We start from the raw sequence: 23,432 nt of genomic DNA, 5'->3' as shown, positions 1-23,432 counted from the left end.
CTTTTATATTATATTTTGTTTGACGATGCAGGAAATTGTGATTTTTAGTTTAATGTTGGCTACTATAAAATTTTACTGTAGAAAATAAGAAAAGCTGTATTCAAACAATTTTAGGGGTTGCATCAGGTTCACATATAGTGCTATTTCACCTTTTGCACAGCACACACGTAAAAATGATAAAGTTATTTAATAGTTAGGTTTAATATTGTTTTATTTATTTTTTTTCTCTAAATTCCAAACTTAAAAAATCTATTTCCCGCTAGTTAAACGGACCCATATACTGAGAGGTCCTGACGATGACGTCGGTGAAGGTGAGCTCTAAAAACGAAAGAGGGAAGAAAGCTCATGGACGCGGGCAGCTGAGAGCAATAAATCAATTGATTGATGCTCTGAAATATCGGGATCACCGTCTGGCTGTCGATACGGAGCAGCGCGTTCTCTCAGCTTAGGGTTAAGGACCGCCTCGCGGGCGACGGGACACTGGACAATAAGATCCAAAAGTCACGGAAATCTTTGTGCAGCGAGAGTTTCCACGCGTGAAAATGATCCGAGATGGGGAATAATCCAAGAGAGAAGCAAAGAGAGGGAGAGGGAGAGAGATCACTGATGATAATGATGGTGGCCTAAAAACATCAGGAATTCCTCACTCCGCTCGACTGGATCTTTAAGGCGATGGGGGATTTTACGCATTGCCAAGAAAACGGGCTCGCTTTCCTCCTCCGTGCACCGAGGCTTTACTTTTGACTCGGAGGAGGATGCATTGAAGTCTCGCATGCAGTCTGAGAGTCTCTGGCTCACGTGAAAAGGAACGGCGGCTCTGCGCATTAATGCGTGTGTGTGCGAGCGCGTACGCGTGCTCTCCCGTGACCGATGGCACTGGAAACCGTGCGCAACGGCTATGCGCGCACTTGTGTCACTCCCGCCGAGCAGGACTGCTGGCACTCGCGATTGGCTCTCGTGTGGAGCCGTAGGAGCCTCTCCTCGGCCGCGTGCGTCGCCTCGCTGTCCGTGCTGCTCGCGCTGCTCGCTGCGGACTGGGACGCGGAGCGCGCGTGTCACTTGGTGACGCTCGCAGAGCTCGCGTGGCAGCTGCTCTCCCCCGTCTTCACGCTCGTGTGTGCCTTCTTCTGGGTGGGCGTGTATCTGCTCCGTTGCGGGGTGCTTATCCGCACCGCCGTGTTCCTGCTCACCGTGTGCCATCTGGGCGAAGCGGCGGCGCAGTCGCTGTTGGATGCGCAGCAGCTGTACTCGTTCACCGCCACCGCGCTGGTGCTGCTCGCCTGTCTGGCCAGCGGGGCGCTCATGGTGGTGCGTCTGGGTCAGGGCATCTCAGTGCTCTTCTTCATCAGCATCATCAGGACCGTATCGCTGCTCTCTCTGCAGAAGGTGCGCGCCAGTTGGAGACCCTACCTGGCGTACCTGCTCGGGGTGCTGGGGGTCCTGCTGGCGAGGTATGCGGACAGGCTGCTGCCACCGGAGCAGGGAGCATCACACCAGGAGGGATCGAGCGGAGATATTCCGGTATTTAAGAGGCGCAGGAGGTCCAGCTCGGTAGTCTCGCCAGACATGGCACAGCACGGCCAGCCCAGGAGCAAACCTCGCAGGAGGACGTCGCTGCCCTGCTTGCAGAGAGACCAGGTAGGGGCTCTTTATTGATCGCGCTGCTGTCGATCGCAAACGACGAAATCCGAGCGTGATCGTCTGCCGTAACCGCGTGTTCGCGGAATAAAACCTGACCTTGTTATTATTATTCCTGCAGCTATAGTTAATATAACGCCGCGTCAGGACGCGCTTTAAACTCTTTTTAGGCTGTGTTGCTTCTTAATTAAGAGCTCGTTTAACAAAACGACTGTTTTAGTGTTGCTATTGAACGTATGAATAAAAAATAGGTCACGCTTTACGTTAGAGTTTGTTTGCATAAATTATAGTAGTAACGCTAATGAACTGCATGCACTTATTGCTGTTATCTAGAATTATAATGCAATCTAAAGTGTCACCTCTTATTATTATGGGTTAATGATCATAAATCTATCTATAAAAATGTTTCTGTCCGTTGGGGGGTTTTTTCCAAATGTTTTTGTTTGACCTGCCACTTACTTGGATACTTGGAACGCTTTCACTCAAGCATGCATTCTTAGATTTCATGTATGACATAATATCAGCAGGAAAAGCTTATGGCTAAAGCAGTGAACTTTGACCTCTTGTAGTCTATTAGGTGTGTTTTTGCATTGTGCTGTATTTGAGCGCGTAGTCGAAAATCTCACAGAACTAGCATGTATATGCACTACAGTGGAGATGCATGCAGTTTACATCAGTCTGAAGTTAATGTTTTTTTTGTTTGTTTTTTTTGCGTGTGTTTGTGCATATTAGAGGTATTTTTGCTATATACACACTGGTACTGAAGACTGTGTTGCACGATTTGACTTTGATTTGTCGTGGTATTTGGCTGCAATTACAGTGAAGCTGGACATTTCTTTTAAAAGAATCAGTCACCTTATTTTTTGTATATTTTTGGTCATCAAAGCTTTTTTGCAATTTGAATCAAATTAAAAAATATATATATTTTGATTATTCTCTGCATAATTAATACATATGACATTTTTACTGTATAGTGCATTGTTAGGATAAAGCCAACTATACACTACTAATGTTTAGACTGTTAGTACACAAAATATTTAGTTGAAATGATCTAGTTATTGAAAAATTATACGTCCAAATAATTGCCTATTGTTAAGCATGGGGCTGATTAATTGTCAAGTGTTGTAGTGACATTTGCTCATATTTTTGTCCTGTTTGCAGGCTTGATTTAAGCTCATTTATGCGAAAATAAGATGAACTTGCATTTTTAAGTTTTGCATTAAATCCTGTAGTGAATGTAAATGAAGTGACATGGTTTGAATTGTAACAATGGATGAATTTTGTATGGATTAAATTTTTCATCCTTTGCTATTCTCACTGGACATTTAGTGTTTTCACAGAGACTTTGGTCTTTTTGCTGCTTTGGACTTTGAGTATTTAATTTGCGCCCCCTAGTGACTGTATAATTAATGCATTAGGGACCTTTTGCCTACGGGAACCTTAAAAGGAACACAATTTGTGGCTAATCCATGCATTGTCGGTGCAACGCTTGTGAAATGGAAAAGAACACAGACTCCTGAGTGTGTTTTCCATGTTCTGCAACACACACACCTGGTGCACATGTGTGATGTCTGGAGTGATATTAGTTCCTATAGCGGTTTCTGTGCAGTTGTTTTATCTGTGTGGTCTGGCTGTGTAAACATGCCAGCGTGTGACCCCTGCGCTGTTCACGTCGTCCCGGCTGTCTGCTCTGACAATAATCTGTGTCTTAATGGGACACACAGAACAGCGTGCACCAAGATGAGCCTTTGGTGTCTGTTTGACGTCAGAGTTTGGTTGGTGTGAAAGCAGTTTTCTGCGATAGGGGCGTGAACTCTGGTTCAGTTTGCAACCGTTATTAAAACATGGATGCGATGACATTGACATTTAATTAGAATGTTTGCATGCTCCTGACATCATTGCACGCTCCTATTTTAACGCAAAAGTGTCTTCTGGTGTCATTCACTTTCAGTTATTTTAACTGTACAAAAACAGTCTATTATGCTGTTTGATATTACAAACAGGTATTTGCTACCATGTGATTATGATAAAGTATTAAAATAATAAACACACTGGGTTGTAGTGCAAATATTTGACCATTTACCGCACTTAGTTATTTACCTATAGCTATAGGCCTACCTATGGCTTATCTATCAGAAGTCTCACTTTCACAGAAAATTGAATATGGGTAATGCATTCTTCATAACGTCTCATCTGTCAGTAAAACACATTTAAAAAGCTTCTTGTGTTTTGTACATCTCTTGCTATCCATCTGAAGACAAATGCTAGTTTGTGATGTTTTGATGGTAAACAAATACTTCAATAGCACAGTAAAACATGAGTCGTCTTGTTACCAAAGGCCAAAAGTGATGTCCGGAGGGGACATTTGCACAATATTTGCTTTTAGTGACCCAACAAGTTTAATTAAACCATCAAAATATGAAGAATGTGTTATAGTGGGAAGAGAAAAACACTAAACTTTAAAACTTATTTGGCAGAAAAGGCAAACTAAGTATACACTGAATAACTGATTATACTTTAGTCATATTTAATTGGTTCTCCCTTGTACACGAAAAAAATTGCTTGTAATTTTCACAAAGAAGTGGCAAGTAGCATTGAATTAAACATGAAATTTTGACGTACAAAGACTGAAATTGTATTTTCTTGTAAACTATATTCCAATAGTCTTTGTCTAATTTACAACTTTGAATAATCATTTGATTAGTAGTCATTTTCATGCCACAAATGCAAAAGGTTTACACTCTCCAATAACAACTACATAATGTGTAGAAAATAACATCAGTAGGTTTGAATAAAGGGCGAATATATCAATTTTCCTTGGCTGGACATCACGTTGGGCCACGACACTGTGCATGAAGTAGTTCACATCATGAGTTTGATTCCCGAAGAAATGCATGAAGTGATAAAATGCAATGTAAGTCCCTTTGGATAAAAATAGCATCTTCCAAAATGATGTACGGTACAGCTGAATTTCTTCATTTAGCTTTAGCTTTTATAGTAAATTTCCTGGAAACCAATGATTTTCACTCTCAGAAAAAAAAAGGTACAAAAGCTGGGGCTGTACATTTTCATGTTTCATGCCATATTACTAATATTGTACCATTTAGGTTCTAATATGGACACTTTAGGTACAAATATGTAGCTAAAGGTACTAAAAATGGATAAATAAGGTATAAAGGTGTACCTTTTTTAAAAAGGAGACCATCCTTGTGACAGCTTTAGTACCTTTTTTTTTTTTTTTTCTGAGAATGTTGGTGTTGCAAACCTTTTTTCAATACATTTTTCAAATGCCTTGTTAGGATAAAGCCTACTATTATAGACCAGTCATATTTAGACTGCTGATTAGCAAAGTGCACAAGATAGCTGAAAAAATGTCTAAGTCCAAACAATTGACTATTGTATGTTATCGTCACACTCCACGCTTTGAGCTACAGCAAAGTCAGATATAATTGTATAAATGTTACTGATGCAAATGTACCACAAAAGCACCATGTGAAGGCTTAGTCGAACCGAGCATCAAACTCGCATTAGTAAATCTTTTAATTTGGGTGGTTGGTTCTTAAACAGGAAGTGAGCTCAGAGCCATTATTTGTCGTCCACTCTGTAGAGCACATGCCCTGGGCGCTTTCAGTGACGGACAGAAAATCATTCCTGTTATGAACATTGTGAGTTACGTAACGGGCTTCAAATGGACTGAGAACCAGGCTGAAACGTCTTCACCCACTCGTCTTTCTATGGACTTGAATAACCTTATGTGGAGTTGGGATTTTAATAAACGTGTCCTGATGTCGAATTTCTGAACTGTGTGGCCTGAGCTTCTCAGTCTGATACAGTACTTGCAGTTTGGACCTTTAGTTCTCAAGAACTGCTAGTTTTCAAGTGAACTAGTGCTCTAGATGATTGAAGGTTATTAAAAGTGTGTTTCTGGGTGGTAAACTGAAGAGTAGCTCACTGCATATGCCCGCGATTAAGCACAGGTCTCCAGAGGACGGTGTTCATGGAAAACCCCTGTTTAATGGCACGAGGAGCCGTTTCAACTCAAACACCTCACCGCGTGGAGCCTTTAGTAGCCTTTAGCGGGTCACTGAATTGCGATTAGCCCAGGGCTGCCTGGAAAAGCTGTTCGCCGTGAGCCGGAGCTTCTGGGCTGAGCTGAGAGTATTTAAATCTGCTCTTAAAGGGGAAGGGAGTCATTTTTTCAGTGTTAAAATACTTTCTCCTGTCCCAGTTTAATCAGGCTTTCTGTGGGTCTTACAGAGTCTTAATTCCAAAAATGAAGGCCTTAGAATTGGAACAGAAAGTCTGAAATTCATAAAGTCATGGCATTGTGTTGCATGCACTAGAAAAAATGAATATCTTTCTGAGGATTTTTCTCTGGTTTTCCAATGCAAATATCTTAACATCGTTAAATCAAGATGCATTTACCTGACGTGTTATTTTAAGAAACTGAACAAAATGTAGTAAGATTTGTGCTTTAAACAAGATCAAATTTGTCAATGGAGTATAAAAACTAGTTTTCTTTTTGAATTAAGTAGATTTCTTTTTTCTGAGCACAATGGCAGATATTTGACCCTTTTTTTTAAAAATCATAAATTCACTTAATTTTAATAAATTTCTCAGAAAACAAGACTTTTTTTTTTTCGGTCCTAAGCTTTTTTTTGACATTTGCACTGAAAAACAAGACAAAAATACTGCGAAAGAACATCAGTTTTGTGCAGAAGCTACAGTATAAGGTATTTACATATTCTAGTTAAGCTTTTGTTTTGTAAAATGAATTTAAAATGAATGGAGATCTGTTAGAAGTTGTGTTTTCAAACTTTGAAGTGTTGCTAATACAACACATTGTGACATTTACATTTATAGAGAACATATTGATGCATTGTGTTCCTCCCTATAATTTATTACTTAATTTTCCTTTACTTGGTGTTAAAAAGGTCTTAAAGTCTTAAACGTACCTTAAAAATTGTGCACAGACAAGTCAGGTACATAATAAAACAACTTATGCATATTTAAACCACATTTTTGTTCTTGTTTAGGATTCTTCTTGTGATTTTTTTTTTTTTTTTTTTTTTTTTTTTTTTTTTTTTTTGTGCAACTTTTGTCTTTTAAGTGTGCATTAGGCTTAAGCCATTCAAATTGTAGTTTGACGTGTGCATGACGTGTGCACTGGCTCTCTAGCGCTTAAAAAAACATTGCTGTGTTTGTTTGAGTGGCCCGACACATCGTCTTCAGGCATGTCAGGTGCAGAAATAATAATATTCAACCCATTTTACAGTAATGTGACGTATTTTGGAGTGTAACAGGATATTTAATGAGAAAAAACATGCAGTGAAAGGATGGACCTTTTTCACAGACTGTGATGATGTGTTTCCACAGTTATTAACATTGTAAATCTAGCTAGTTTTTAAATGAATCGGAAGTCTTGCACATTTAGAGAAAACCGCTTACTTTGGGCTGCAAAATAAGGTGGATGGAAGTTTAGGTCTGCTTCTAGGAAAATTATCCATTTTATTGGTTGATGATTTTTTTATTTGGGCTACATGCAGTAAATGTATTAACCCTCTGGTGCTCCTCGTGTGCTTGTCAAAAACGTCCAAATTTTTTATCACAATGAAATTAATGTACTATATTATAGTTCGATAATGTTTTTTATTTAAAACTTAGTAAGTTTGGGGTATTTTATAGAACTACATTATATTTATGCAATAGTTGTAAAGCATTTAACTCCTTTTTGAGCATAGACATGAACATGACATTTCCAACTTAAACTGTCATGAATTTTTTGATGTTGAAATTTTGATGTTTTTTTAAAGATAACAATTGGCAGATTATTGCTATAAAAGTTATAAAGTTTAAATTTATTACTATGAAAAATGAACAAAAATACTATTTTCAAATTTTATATGAAATGTATAGATAACTTGACTCTAAAACTGCAACAAAAAAAAAAAAAGTCCAAAAAATGTGTTCCAAATTTGAGGTTGATATCACAAAAAATTACCTTTCAGTAAGATTTTGTTTGGGTGCAGCACCAAATGTTACTACTAGATGAAATTAGCTTCCCATTCGTTTCCAATGCAGTCTTTTTTTGACTGTGACTGTTTTTTCAGGACCATTTAACCTTTTCAAATCATGTCCAAGTGCCAAAACCTTTACCACGTTTCGTACCATTCTGATGAACCAAAACGTTTCGGTCTAAAATGACCAAAGAGCATTGAGAAAGTTTAACTTCAGTTAAAATACTAAGCTTTTGCCGCTTTCATAACGTCTTTTCTCCGGATGATTAACTGCAGGGTCCTCCCCTGTTGTCGTTCCTCCCCAAAAGTAGAAAAACAGTGGCATTTTTAGTGGCCTGAGAGTTTAAGATGTTTCTGTTTCTTTTGTGATGGAGGAAAGGATAACGTATTAGATTTCTGGGGGAGAAGAAAGGGTGTGTGAGGAGCTATTTGAGGGATGACGCAAATGGAGATCCATAGAGACCAGGAGTACGTTTCTGTGCCATGGTCTTTTTTTGTGTTTTTTTTTTAAGGGGGTCCTTTTCCCATGCAGCCCGCTGGAGATAAGAGGTTAGTAGGTGGGACTTTTCTGTCGGCCGGGGTAGATGATAAACCTCTTAAAGCAGCGAGATGTGAAAAAAGCCAAGCGCTTGAGCTCACTTAAAGCAGACGATGTGGCCTGAAGGTAATGGTTTCCTGTCTGAAGTGGACCGTGCACCGTCCCTCGCGGTTCTGCCCCGACCTGCAGTAGCCGGGCTGAGAGATTTTTAATCTACACCAGAGCACTCGACACGCTGAGGGTTGTTTTCCTTCCTGCAGGCCCGCTGCTTTGCTCCCTCTCGCTCTAATTGGTCTCGTCTGCGCCATCCTCTGCAGCAGACAGAGGGATCTTTGACGTCGACGCGCTGTATTTTGCTTGTAAGAGGCCTCGCGTCCAGCCGGACCGTGCCAGGCCTGGAATGTGTAGCCTCAGCTGTCTTGCCTGGGCGGGCGGCTGCCAAAAACCTCATCCATTTTAAAAATGCTAGCAGTTTGACTCTTTCCAAACAAGCTAGGAAGAGCTGCGCTGTTTCTCCCCGCTTCGATCTGAACCAGGTGCGCAGCTGGCGCGAACGGAGCGAGCAAAAAAAAAAAAAAAAGACATTAACTGTTCTACATATGTCAATCCAAGCGAACTGCAGACCGGACACGCCAGAAACCTCGAGCTGCTGTAAAAGTGTGTCCTGAGAATACAAGCTGTTCAAAGGCTTCTGGAAATGTAGTGTTTTTGACTAAGTCGCTTATTACTGTATATGAGATGCCAAGAAGTGAGGACTGTGGTCTTTACTAGGGCTGGGTGATGCACATTGAGTATTCACAGTATATTTCTAATGATGTTGTTGGTTATTTATAAAATTAAGCTATGTTGTGATATACAAACATGCACAAAGGGCATTAGAGTTTGATTTATTTCAGTGAATCAGCTGAATCATATTTTGAATCAAACTCTGCTTCAGTGAATTTATTGCTATTTTTTTTACTATGTATTTTTACTAATGTGTATTAAATTGATTAAATTTTATTTTATAGTTAATAAAACAAATATATATATTTTATATATTGTTTTTAAATCTAAGAAAATGCATACATATTTGGCTGAATATAATATAAACTGGATCACCCAAAGGTTGAAAAAAAGATGAATTGATTTTTATTTCTATCTCCCAGCTGTAGTGCACACTCACTAGTGTTCTCTGTGGGTGTGTGTTTGTCACATGTATTTCAGCTGCTGAGAGGTGGCGTGTTATTTTAACCTGGGCTGGCCGGGCCCCAGCGCACCTCTCCCCAGGAGCTCCCCCACTGCTGCCCAGATGAGCGGCCGGCCCCAGACAAGGCCTGTCTTGTTAACTCACTCAGTGGCGTGTTTTAGTTTCGAAAATATGGATGGCAGATTGTGTAGTGATGGGGGAAATTTCAGAGCCGAGCCAGTCGTCGACTGTACATCTGTCTGTTTGTCAGACCGTCTCTCGCTCGTTCTTACGCTAGGGTTTACGTATTTGAGGGACGGTTTGCCTTTTTTCTAAATATATTTGAATTAGTGGGAAGCAAAGTTGCTCTGGACAGTTTATAGAACATTTGCTCAAAAAGATCCACACAAGTCAACAAACAAACTAGTGTTGAACAATATTGATAACTGAAATGTTCCCAAAACTTCTTTAATTTTAATAATTAATTTAATTTTTTTTATATTTTTTTATATTGTATATTTTATGTTAATATTTTTGTATTTACTCATAAGTTATAAATAAATTATATATAAATATATTTAATATAAATTATTTACAGTATAATTAAATTTACTTGAAAAGAATATTTAAAAAATATATACTTTTAAGATTAGTTGATCATTTGAATAAATAATAATAAAATATTATTAATATATTATATTAGAAATAATATATGATGTAAATATTAAAAAAAAAGATAGTTCTGTTAGTTTTGATCAGTTAATAGCCCTAATTTTAAACTAATTTCTGTGCAAATTATCCTTAACCTAATTATAGAAATTGTCACATTGAATTTAATAATTTTGTAGTGGTTTTACAGACTATTTGCATAAATTAATTCTTATGTTTTATGAATCTGGTCCATTCAATAAACCATAAATTACAAAGAAACAAGAAAGTAACACGTTGAACATGTAATTTTGAAGTAGAAAGACTAAAGTAGTAGTTTCTTGTAAAACCTACTACAATAATCTGTTTTTTAGTGTAGTTTTTACCTTTTTTTTTTTTTTTTTTTTTTTTTTTTTTTTTTTTTTACAATTTTCCATCTCTCTATAAATGTATACATTTTTAGCTTATAAATATTCAGTAACATCTGATAGCATGAAACATAACAATCCTGTCCGTGTTTGTGAGTCTCTGGGAAAGCATCTTAAAAACCGTGTGAATTTACCTCATTAGTAGTGACTAATATCTTTATCTCAACACTTGAGTTGATCTTTATCTCAACACCCCTACGTATCCTGAGGGGACTCCTGACGCAAAAGCATTTTGTGAGGCTTTGATAACAGCCGACGTTTCGTTTTACCACTGGCTTCTCAGAGGAAACAATGAAACGGCAGCTGGAAGATTTTAACTGCAGCCAAGAAACAAACTTGCTTAGTTGACATGTTGCTGCAGCTCGCACCTTAGCTGCCAATGCCAATCTTGATAGTTCTGTCTGCGTGTGTGTTTTTGCCTATCAGATAATTGCCTGCGCAATTGTGACTGTTACAGCTGGAAGTGTTTTTCGGACCCTCGTTAGCCTGGTTAAGCACATAGCTCTACTAATAATGTGAAGCTGCGCAGTCGCAGGTCCACCTTCAGAGCTCGCCTGAGAAACCAGCCTCTGCTTTGCGTCAGGAGTTGACAGATACCGTGAGAACTGCTACTGCCTTATCATGCCTACCGCTGCTAGATCTGACTGTAATCACAGTTAAAAACACAAGACGTGCATAGATCTGTTGGTCAGTTAGGGAAGGTACAGTAGGGGAAGGAATTCGACATAAAATAAAAATTCATCTTTTTTCTAAATGCATGTAATGGATTTTATTGTGAGCAATTCGTCTGTGGGTTTTGACCTATCAAAATGTCTTCTCCAATCATCTAGTCTGCTTTTGAGTGCCACACCCACAATTCAGATACACCCACCCGCACCACATAGGATTCAAGTCCCGTCCTACATTTCTTTTTTTTAATAATCTGTTACACTTCAATCACAATCCGGAAGAAAAGATCTGTCGCTACTTCCGTTTCATTGTGGCGTTAAAACTTACTAAGCTAAAAGCTGATGCTAAAGTACAAACAGCAATATAGCATTACACATAGAAGTAGCATTGTAGCATGAAGTAGCATTTAAACCCCACCCCTCCACTTTTGTACTGTACTAATCTTAAAGTACAGTACAGACAAGTAGTTAGCTATATTACAAAAAAAAGCTAATTACATTTTATTTTTTGTAAATATCAAATTATATAATTTTATTTCTGCATTCAGAGCATTCATCTGGAACAAAAACAATGAGGATCACAACTGCATTAAACATAAGTAGCATATAGCATGAAGTAGCATTTAATTAAATGTTCCCTATCCAAAATTAACCATGATTTTACTGCAAATTAAAAAAAGAGAGAAAAAATGGCAACCACAAATTAACCATGGTTTTACAACACTAACCATAGTTTAACAATGGTATTTGTAGTAAAATTGTGGTTATACAAATGGTAATCAATCTGCCAAAAAAACAACGCTACTATACTTTTACTATAATAAAATAATAAAACCACGGTTCATTTTCATGAGGGTTTTGCGACTAAAAATGCACACAAACTGCAGTGTCATGCTTAACTGATAATTGTTGGGGGAAAGTAGCTTGTTACTAGGAAAACAAAAACTTTTTTACTACTGTTATGCTACTGAAAAATGCTACCAGCATTAGCGCAACCCACTTAGTTACTGCTTACTGCTCAGAAAGTTCACAAAAATTTAGCTTAAATCAGTCTTTTCTCATAATTCTGATGTATTTTCTGGGACAGATTTAGCATTAGCTTTTTGTGGCTTCTTTCCCAGTTTTGCTTATACTAAGTGATGTTTTGGTATATATTGAAAGACCGTTGTACAAATTATTCTGTTTGTTTAATGTTTTTCCCAAGGCTAGTTTCTGCTTGACATTTAACAGATAGTAAAGATTCATCTACTAAACACTGAAGACATTATAGCCGAAACAAAGAGAACATTGTTTTTATTTTCAATAAGTGCCATGCTTTAAAACGTTAAGCACACTTAGCGGTTGTTTGTGTGTGTGCGTGTGCAGATACGCGCCGTTGTAATGCACAGAATTGTTTTGTGGGCTCACATGGATAAAGCCATTTATGTGTTTGCTTAGTTCGCCGTCATGCTGCTTTAACAATTTCATTGGAGGTGATTAAAAAATTATAGGGATTTGTATGCCACATCTCTTCCTGTTCTTCTCACTGGGAGGGAGAAAAAGAAAAAAGCAAGAGAGAGAGAGTGAAGATAAAGAGAAAGAGGACATGTAGGGGTCCTGTGCTAGATGTGATCCATCTGTGCAGGACCTGAAAGAAACACTCCTACATCTCAAGCATTGAGAATTGGATGTTTCTAGCCAAAATCTGTCCAAAAAATGTTAGTTCCTTTAGTATTTCCCAGAGTGCACATTAAAACCAATGAGAATATTCACTTATTGGAAATGTAGACATGTTTTCATTCACTGATTGTCAGAACTGGCGGACCAGCCAATGTACCATGGTATTTTCATTGTACTCCAGGTTAAATCAAACTACCATGGTACCAAAAATGTGGTAATACCATAGTACTTGTAAGTGCTTTTTTGTTATTTGATTGTGTAAATTACAGAATCTAAATCAACATTGGCTCATTGGAAATGTGCATCAATCTACATTTTTGCAAAAAAAAAAAAAAAAAAAAAACGTACTGATACAAATATTTACCTGCATTTTCCAGCTGAAATCAACACTAGTGTCAACAACTTTATTCCTTTTCGCACAAATATTGATTTCAGCTTAGATAAAAATACTTATTTTCACACCGTTCCATGCACAGTACTATGTCATGACCTCAAAATAGTTTTGCCATGATGTATGATTTGTAAACAAATGCATTTTGATGTTTACATAACATTATTAGCTATATATTGAATGGCTTTTCTGATATGGTAAATGTGCTAGGTCGCACGCCTGGTCCAGCATTTTACATGTGATACTGAGCGCTCAGATTTGAGTCCATGAAAACGAGTCATGATAAAAGAGCTCAAAAACTCGTAGAAGCAAGATAAAATGACATATTTGCTTCAGCAAATGTTTTTATTTCAAGTTTGCTTGTTAACACGATCAGTTTAGTGTACTGTAGGTGGTACAGTATTTTCAAATGCAATAGAGCATTAACTTTTAGCACCACTCCCTAGACATGCATTTCCAAACTGCTGCGATACATACAACCACCAACGCAATAAAACGTTGTCAGATTCAAGTTCATCTGTTTTGGATGAAACTGAACATTCTTTCAGCACCACTCACTGGACATTATACTTCCAAAGTATTGCAAATGTACAGTAAAGTCATTTTAAAATGTTGTTTTTCCAGTGAGTTTGAGTTGGAATCGGTTGAAGCATTTGTGTGTAATCCGAAGTGACGCACATGTTGGTCTGTGTGTGTGAATCCTCAAGTAACGTGATGCTTTGCTAAAACAAAGTGTGATCTGAAGCTGTGTGAGATGATGTGCTGCAGGCGCTTGACCCAATGGAAGTGACCCCAAGCAGCAAGAGCTTCCTTGTTTTCCCTCAACCAGCATCAGTTGTCCTAATGTGTGTGAAACCTGCAGAGACGAGACTGTTCACTTTAGTCATTCACATCATATCTGGAGAGGTTATCCTGAACCTGAAGGCCAGAGGTGTGCTAGTCTTGTGTTTTCAGATACTTTGACAAACATGGGTCTGAATGTTTGATCTTATAGCGCTTTTCCACTGCATGGTACGGCACGGTTCAGTACGGCACACTTTTGGGGGGTTTTCCACTGGGTACAATACCTGGTACCTGGCACTTTTTTTTAGTACCACCTCGGCCGAGGTTCCAAGCGAGCCATACCGTTACCAAAATGTGACGTGTAAACTCTGATCACTGATTGGCCGGAGAAAATCGCCACTGCCTGCGTCATTGAACTTTCGGCACGAGACCCAACAGACCCGCTAGATTTAAATCAGCACAGCCAGCGAAGGATCGAACGCAACTGAATGAGCGCACCTTTCTTTTAACAACCAAAAAATTGTCTGTTGAGGAAGTATAAACGTTCCTCTCGTTGATAGCCGAGGTGCGGATCCATCGAGAGCTTGCTTGATGGAGCAACACGGAATTGATGCATTTTTCAGGAGTCACGGCAGTAGAGGCGGCGCAACTATAACGACACATGAATAATCCCGCCCACTCTAAAGCGGTACTAAACTGCAGTGGAAACGCGAACTGAGCCGTGCCGTGTCGAGTCATACCACGCAGTGGAAAAGCATCATTAGATTGGTATATTGATGCACTTAATTCGAAAACCTTGAAATTAGTGGTTATATGAATGTACACCTGAAGGGAATTGAATGTCTTTAGAAAAGTTTCAATGGCTTTCACTTTTCAGCTTACCTCCATATAAAACCTAATAATGTAAGTAACATTGTTGTATTTATTCTTGTATTTATGCTTTTCCATAAGCGCCACCTACTGGCAGAGAGTGAATGCTGTTCTTTTGCACTTCCTATTCAACAAAGAACCCTTAAACACTATAAATTACATTTTAAAATATATTCACATAGTTATTTTAAGTAGTTATAATTTCACAATAGTTTTTTTTTTATTATTAATTAAATGCAGCCTTGGTGAGCAGAAGACTTTTTTTTTTTTTTTTTTTTTTTTTTTTTTTTTTTACTTTTCATAAGTAGTGTAGCAAAGAACACCAAGTAATTCGCACTTTAAACATTTTGTTCGATTTGATCACTAGTCACCACGAGTGCCCTCATTCTGCTGTACATAACATCCTCAGTTCACCGTTACGTAACATTTTAAGACAGACTAGATGAGGAGAGCGAGTGAGTAAATGGCATCCCATCCGCGATGCCCGCTTGGCACTCATATGACAGCTGGCACCTCGACTGTAGCAGCAGTGGAAAGGACCTCAGCTGCCGTCCTGCTCTTGTGTCTCACCGTTACGTAACAGGATGCTTCAGCGGGAGGGAGGTTGACCTATTGGATGAGGGTCAGTTCTATGAGACTGATTGACTAAATGCTGAAGTCATTCGTACCATTGTCCTCATCTGTCCTGCATCAAACCACCCAAAAACCCATCCTGACCCAAGCCCCTGTTTTAATCATGTTTTTATATAACTATGGCTGTTGCATTGGTTTTCATAATCATTAATGACATTTCATCTTTTATTTTATCTTCAGATTTTGATGTGATCAGTTCATTGTACGAATGAATGTATGATCCATTTGAATCCAAAGAAATTTACAATCAAATGATGCATTGCTAGTTAGAGCGATTGTTTAATATAGTCACAGCGACCCTCTTTTTATCTTCAGATGGAAACAAATAAAAGCTTTATCTTTCCTCTTATCAGATTGCTGATGTTTAGACATTTAGTCTAATGTTAGTGTTATTTATACACGCTACCATTCAAAAGATTGTAGTCATATATCTGCAAGGATGCATTAAATTGATCAAAAGTGACAGTGAAGACCTACAATGTGTTTTTAATACTCTAATAAACCATAGTTTCTGCACAAAGACTATAGTTAATTGCTATTTTAGTATTATTGACCCAAAGATTGCTTCTTCCATAATTTATCTACTAAGTCAAACATCACTCTTAGTAATGCTCATACTTTTGGTTAGTATTAAACTTTGATTCCTCAAATCACACTCGGTCACTCTCCATCTAGTCCTTTATGCATCTCGTATCATCCTCAGAGGGCTAAACTCGGCTGTCTCTCGACCCCAACCCGTGAAGCAGCACATCTGACATTTCAAACCAGGCAGGCCGTGCGGCAGACGGCTTCGTCAAATAAACAGAGCAGATCCTGCTCACGCTGGTTTGCGGCTGAGCTGGAAAGCTTCTCTCAGGGTTTGTGCTGTTGATGAACAGATGTGTCCAGGTGTTCTCGCTCTCCGGTCTTCGTTAATGGCTGTCACAAGACTTTGTGCAACCGGTGTCCCTGATCACAAGGGCTAATGGACTCGCCTCTGGTGTGTGTGTGTGCCTGTAAACCGTGCGTGTGAAGAGGAAGGATAGTGCAGAATAGCATGCAATTCTTACTATTTCTGCATTGTAAAGTGTGTATACTCATTTTCTGTGTGCATAGCGTTTTATGACCTATATTTACTTAAATCTCACAATGCAATGGGCTATCTTGACCTTTTGTTTCCATTTGACTATGATCTGAAAGCAGTATAAACCACAATTTTAACATTTCATTTATTGTATTTTTTATATTATTTATTTCTTTGTTAATTCGCTGAATTAAGCATGCACAGACTTCCGTAAAGTGGACATTTCTGGAGTAAATATACCATTATTTATTTACACTGTTCTTTACAATATGTCATTGGCTATTTGTGTGTGTGTGTGTGTTTATGTAGAACAAAAATGTATAAAACATCATCTCAAGCTATAGAGCTTAATTTCGAGGCTCTTTCCAAGTAGTTAGTAAATTGGTCTGAATCAAAATGATCTGTTTTCCAGTAACCACAAACATCTGGAAAGGTCATGGAAAAGTCATGGAAATGAATTGTTTAAATGTGGGAACACTTCATATGGCATAGTGTTTCTCATACTAGTTTTAAAAAGTACTAAACGCAATACAGTTAAACCTATTGCTTTTTAAATTAATTACAGTTTTAGTTTCATCTCTATTGATTTTTTGTTAAAAGTGAGGTTTGTTAATATATTTGTTAATATATTAATATATATTGTTAATGTAGTTATTTTTTTTTTGGCTGTTAGCATTGATTTGATGAAAGGGATCCAAAATCTCTTTTGTAAAAACTTTTAACTCTAATATTTCAGCAAAACCAAACAAGAATTTTGAACCTGTCTTTATCCAGTGTTCTGATTTCTGTTCTGGAAATGTATCCAATTTAATGCATATTTAATGAGATAATGCATAATTTCATAAACTTGTAATATGAGAAATGTTTGCGATTCTTAATGCAAGTATGGTGATATTTTGTAGTTAAATGTTTCATATTGCCTACCCTAAAAGAATAATAAATAATAAACAGAAAAAATATATAATCCAGCATTCAGTATGTTACACAGTAGTCCATTCTGCAGTAAAAGTAGCTTTGTTACTTTCTTTGTACTGTATTTTGATGGTGGTTTTACCTCCTCCTCTCTAATAGAGTAACTGTGTATAAACACATACATTGGAAAATGGATTTCTCTGGAAGTGCTCATCTGTGTCACAGATGAGAGGGTGCAGTGAGTGTATGACGCTCGTTGGAGCCATTAAAGTGATGTAAACGCACACACACGCACCTCTGAGAGCCCCAGTGGTTCTGTTTGGCAGCGCTGGGATCGTATCATTAGCCGGGCTCTCGGGGTACATAAGGGCCTGTGTTAATGTCAGAATGGGCCGCTGGGCATGATATCCCCATTCACTCTCAGGACTGTCCATTCAGCACTAAGCACTCTCTCTCGTTCTCTCTCTCGTCCACCACAAAGTCTCTTATTGAATTAGGTTGTTGTGGTAAGGAAGGCACTTGGTGCCTATTTTACTTAAACAATTCCCCTTCGTTCTAGGAAATTAACTTTTTTGTGGCTTGTTTGTTGTTCTTGCTGACACTGATTTTTCCTGCTTTGTTTTTTGCATCTTTTTGACATGAACCTCCATTTGCATCCCATTTTGTGACACATTTTGTGTGTATTATTGTGATGTTTTTATCAGCTGTTTGGACTCTCATTCTGACGGCACCCATTCACTGCAGAGCATCCACTGGTGAGCAAGTGATGGAATGCTACATTTCTCCAAATCTGTTCTGATGAATACACAAACATTAAATGTGAGAGAACCACAGATTTACTGAAATTATAGAAACATTATTGAAACATTCGCTTCTATATTGTACAGGCGTTTTTGTATTATTAACCTGTATTGAACACGATACATGCTTTTAAGAAATAAATAGGGCCAATTCTGATTTTATTTTGACTTTAAAAGCAGCCTGTACTATTCACAGACAGTGTGCATGCTGCACTTTTGGCATATTTTATATTTGTATTCCTTCATTCTGTTGTTCTGAAACGTGATTTGGTGGTAAGTAGGTTAAAATAGGATTTCGTCTTTCAAATCCCCTCATCTCAGTGTGTGTGAATGATAAGCCCTGACTCATGGCATTCGCATGGAAAGGTTTTGTTGTGAATGAATCACGAGAGATCATTACTGTACAAATGCTTTCGTTGATCAACTTACCTGAGCATTATGTCAAAAAATATCTTGATCATCTTTTGTTTTCAATCAGTGATATTCATATGGATTTCTATGATTGTCTTAGGCCGAAAACTCAAAAATGTGACCCCTCGTGAACATAATTCACTCTTTTTTTCTTCTCCTGAAAGCGCATGCGGAGTACAGATGTGTGTACATTGTCAGAGTGATGGCTACAAGAGCGCCAGTCACTCAGAACAAGCCTCACGTGGATCACGGTGCAGTTACATGGGCTTGTTTTTCCCATGAGAGCCGCACAGAAGTTGCAATCAGGGTTGTGTACTGTACTGGACAGGGAAACTCGCTGCTCGTAGCAGCTCCGGCCCAAAACAACACACAACCTCCATTAACCTCCATTGGGTCCGTCCCACCCGCGGTCTGCGGTTCTGCCCGCCTCGAGTCCTGGAAAGCCTCCTGCTTTCTAGCATCTGTCGGGTTTAGCTCATTTGTTCACTGCCATCGATATGGACGGGCCAAACTGTTCTGCTCCGCCTGACTTTAAATACACACTAAAATCATACTGAAATGTAAGTGTAACTCGGTCATGGCGATCGTTGGGGCAACCCAGCGCTGTGGTTGGGAACTGGCTGCGCTGACCAAAAGAAAACATTGGCGTTAACTTTATATTCACACTGAAGTGAGGTGCGATCATACAGAGTACGACATGAACGCCAACATATCTGGTTGTTGGAAACTGTAGGAGCCACAGCTGGCTCTCATCAAAACTGCATCTCTGCGTTTGCGTCAGTCGATGAGAGACTCCCTGCAAAGTTATCTGGAGCTCAATTTAAAGGGCATCTATTGTGCCTTTCCTTTTAGTGTGTTTGTGCATGTAAACCATCTGCAGTTACAAAGCAAATCGATGTCAAACGGAGTTCATCTCTCTAACAGAAAACACTTGTTTGTAGTCCTGCCATTTTTTTCTGTGATTTTTAGCTACGCCACCATGTTACACATTTGCATAATGCACACATACTGTCTGCTTCAGCTCACTCTCAACTGATATTAGTTTTACAGCTTTTAGTGTCTTGTCTCATGTATGAAGCTGTTTTTCCTTCTGTTTTTATGAGCAATTTGATCTTTTGTCATTTGTGAACTAATACTGAATTCACTGTAATATACATAAATAAGCATTACATATTACCTATACTTATATATTTGTGCTTTTACTTATGCTTATGCTTTTTACTGCTATATATATACATGCATGCATACTTGAAATATATATACATTTCAAAAGTTTATGGTCAGTATGATTTTTAAAAGGTTTTTGAAAGTCTCTTCTGCTCACCAAGGCTGACTTTGTTTGATAAAAAAAAAACAGTAAAAACGGTAATATTGCGAAATGTTATTACAATTTAAAATAACTGCTTTCTCTTTTAATATATTTTAAAATGTAATTTTTTTTTCTGTCATGCAAAGCTGAATCTTCAGTGTCACATGATCCTTCAGAAATCATTCTAATATACTGATTTACTGCTCAAGAAACATTTCTGTTGGAAGCAGTTGCTGCTTCGTATGTTTGTGATACATTTTATTTTCAGGATTCTTTGATTAATAGAAAATTCAAACAAACAGCATTTATTTGAAATCGAAATCGTGTGGATTATAGATGATGAAAACTGCTGTTTTTCTTCATCTTTTTCCATGAAGAGTTATAAATCATTCATATCTCTCAGCAAGGCTGCTGTTTACATCACTTAGACACGTCACATGCATCTTAAATCAATATCGTTGCGTGAAATTCAGTTTCTGTGTGTAGGTCCCGTCTGCACGCACTCTCATGTCGATCAAGGAGCAAAACTGCTAATACACAAGCTCTGACTCTCTCAACGTGATTCAGTCTGACGTTAATGGAAGGGAGAGCCGTGTGTGTAATTTAACAGCAGCGTGCCGTTAGTGTGGGGAGAAACGCTCCACTTAGCAAATTGGCTGAGAAGAGCGAGAGCGGGAATACAGGAGGCCGCAGGAATGGCCGTCCAGCACGGCCTGCGCAACTATACCACGCTGGTTTGGCTTCAGCTCATCATGCTGAACAGATCCCAACTTTTTTTGTGCTAACATTTTATTAAAGACCAGGGCTGCGTTTCCCGATAACACTGTCTTACAACCTATGCCTTAACTAAAGGTGTACCATTTCTCGGCGTGTTCCCCGAACTATACCTTAGGACAGGGGTGTCAAAGTCAGTTCCTGGAGGGCCAGATCCCTGCAGAGTTTAGATGCAACCCTAATTAAACTCACCTGATCCATCTAATCAAGTCCTTCAGGCTTATTTGAAAACTACATGGTTTGTGTTTGAAGCAGGGATGGAGCAAAACTCTGCAGGGATCTGGCCCTCCAGGAACTGGCCTTGACACCCCTGCCTTGCGAGGTTGCTTTAAAGGGGTCATCGGATGCAAAATTCACTTTACAAGTTGTTTGAACAAATGTGTGTTGGAAGTGTGTGTACACTATCCTATAATGATAAAAATCCACCCAGTGTTTTTTTTTTTTTTTTTTTGAAATCCCTATTTTAAAATCTCCTTTCTCAAATCAGGCTGTTCTGAGAGTCCTGTCAGAATGTAGTTCTGCACAGATCACTCCCACGAGAGTTGATTGACAAGACCGTCTTACCTTAGACCCTCCCTGAGTGAGCTGAGAGCTGTCCGCCTCCGCTGCAAGGGTTTAAAGCGATTGAAGTGTTTATTTGTTGGATGTAATAATGAATAAAGCAGTCGTCAGTTACTCCCGACATCTGAGCTGCTGAAGACGCAGAGGATTAACGTAACTTTTGCTTTGAAGTGAATGCGCCGATCCCCGAATTGCCTAAATGTTCTCGTGAATCATTCGTGATCCAGCTTTAGCTACAGAAGAAGTGAGTATAAGGGTTTTTATGAATCTTTGCAAATCGCCTTTCCTAATAATGTGTTTCGTGGCTAAAGTTTAGTTCATTATCGACTGTTTCTGTGAATCTTCTTCGAGTCTTTGAGGACATTGACTGTGCGTCTACAACAGCAAGTTATACGCTTGTATATCTTTTGAATATTCATTGATTATTATGGTGAATGGAAGATGGCTGACGCGTCAACATTTCTGGAGTGGTCAAATAGGGAATCTACACGTATCTATGGTCTGCTCGTCACTCCACAGAAGAGAGAGGCGGAGTCAGCAGAGCTCACTAGGATTTAAAGAAACATGGACTAGCACAGCGTGCTGAAGACAGAGCTGATTTTGACAGGGTAAAGGTGTTTTTACACTACCATTGAGAAATTTTAACCACAGTGTATTACAGACCTTTCATTAAGACCCTAAAGGATCATATCAACTTGTGTAAAATGGGCATCCGATGACCCCTTTAAGATATACCTTCTTACGTGCGACGTTACCAAGTGCTGTCCATGGCGGTGGTGCTGAATTGGTTGATATCAATGGCTCGAAAATCGATTATTCATTCTATGCACGGGCTGCTTCACTGCGTTATGAGAAAGTGGTGTTTTTTTATAAGTGTAGATTTTAAATAAAGACATGCAAGTTCTTTGCATTCTAACAGGAAAGAGTTCCATGAAACTTTTACTTTCGCTTTGCAACCTTCATCACATCAGGGAAGAAAACCAAGAAAGAAAAATATATGCCCAGAGCACCTCCAAGTGGTCACCACATAAAATACAAGAAAAAAAAGCCTACACGAGACGCTGCTTAATAATTTAAAGGTGACATATCATGAAAATCTGACTTTTCCAGGTTTTAAGTGCTATAATCAGGTCCCCAGTGCATCTACCAACCAAGGAAACGTGAAAAAGATTAACCCAGTAACTTTGTTTTAGTAAGGCTTTTTCTGCAAGCTTCTGAAAAAACGAGCGTGTCTGATTTCGCTCCCTTGGTGACGTGGCAAAGGGATCTCATTATTATTATTATTATTATTACTGCTCCTTAATCTGTAAGTTTCCACCCGCTGCATCGTCATTTTGATTTACCAAGTGACAGCGGTGTACCAGTTCTAATGCCATGGTGAAAGTTTGAGCAAAACATGCTAACTGTTCTGTCATTGGCTGCACAGACGAGCACAGAACACTATTTAGTCCCAGCCTCAGAGGAGACGAGAGCAGGGGATTTATTGATTTATTTACTGCATGCTGCTGCCACACAGATCTAAAATAATCATGCAAATTATTTCCCAGCTGTTTACCTTCACAGACATAACTGACAGTTTTTGTAACTCGTGTGCTTTTAACATAAACTTGTGTGTGAATGAGAACTTAGTTTACTCACATGCTGTGACAGCCGCTTTCTGTCCGTGTGCTTCGGATGGGTGCGCTCAGAAAACCGTACATCAGAAGTTTAAACTAATATGGTTTAAAACGCATGATTTCAGTGCGATTAACACTATAATCAGAACCAAAACAGATGTTTATAGCAGGTACGAGCTGAAATGGCGCAGCTTTATTCTGGAAAGGGGGTGGGAGCAGCAGCTTATTTGGATTTAAAGAAACAGGCACGAAAATCAGAGTGTTTCTTCTTCCACTCAAAATAGGCATTTTCCATGTGATATAATAAATGATCTGTGGGGTATTTTGAGCTGAAACTTCAGACACATTCTGGGGACACCAGAGACTTATATTAAATATTGTAAACTGGATCATAATATGTCTCCTAATAATGTAAAACAGCTTTTAACAGAAGAGAGAAAAAAATAACACCTTGGGCCTACACGAGTCCAACAGAAAAACATTCTGGTAAGAGACCTTTCCAACAAGAAGCACTTCAGAAATAGTTGAAATTGCATTTATCAGGA

At 38.6% G+C, this 23,432-nt stretch overlaps 1 protein-coding gene across 2 annotated transcripts in view; it reads left to right on the top strand.

Annotated features, from left to right (window-relative positions):
- Nucleotides 1-231: 231 nt before the first annotated feature.
- Nucleotides 232-23,432, top strand: part of LOC306858801 (cGMP-inhibited 3',5'-cyclic phosphodiesterase 3A-like) — a 98,724-nt gene continuing 75,523 nt past the window's right edge. For both annotated transcript variants that reach the window (XM_079399536.1, XM_079399535.1), the window contains exon 1: nucleotides 232-1,638. In XM_079399536.1, the coding sequence (XP_079255662.1) occupies nucleotides 871-1,638 (768 nt within the window). In that variant the 5' untranslated portion in view covers nucleotides 232-870. The remainder of the gene's footprint in view (nucleotides 1,639-23,432) is intronic.

This window comes from Barbus barbus (genome assembly GCF_936440315.1).
Source record: "Barbus barbus genome assembly, chromosome: 39".
NCBI classification, from domain to species: Eukaryota; Metazoa; Chordata; class Actinopteri; order Cypriniformes; family Cyprinidae; genus Barbus; species Barbus barbus.
This window is presented reverse-complemented; position numbering and strand designations above follow the sequence as displayed.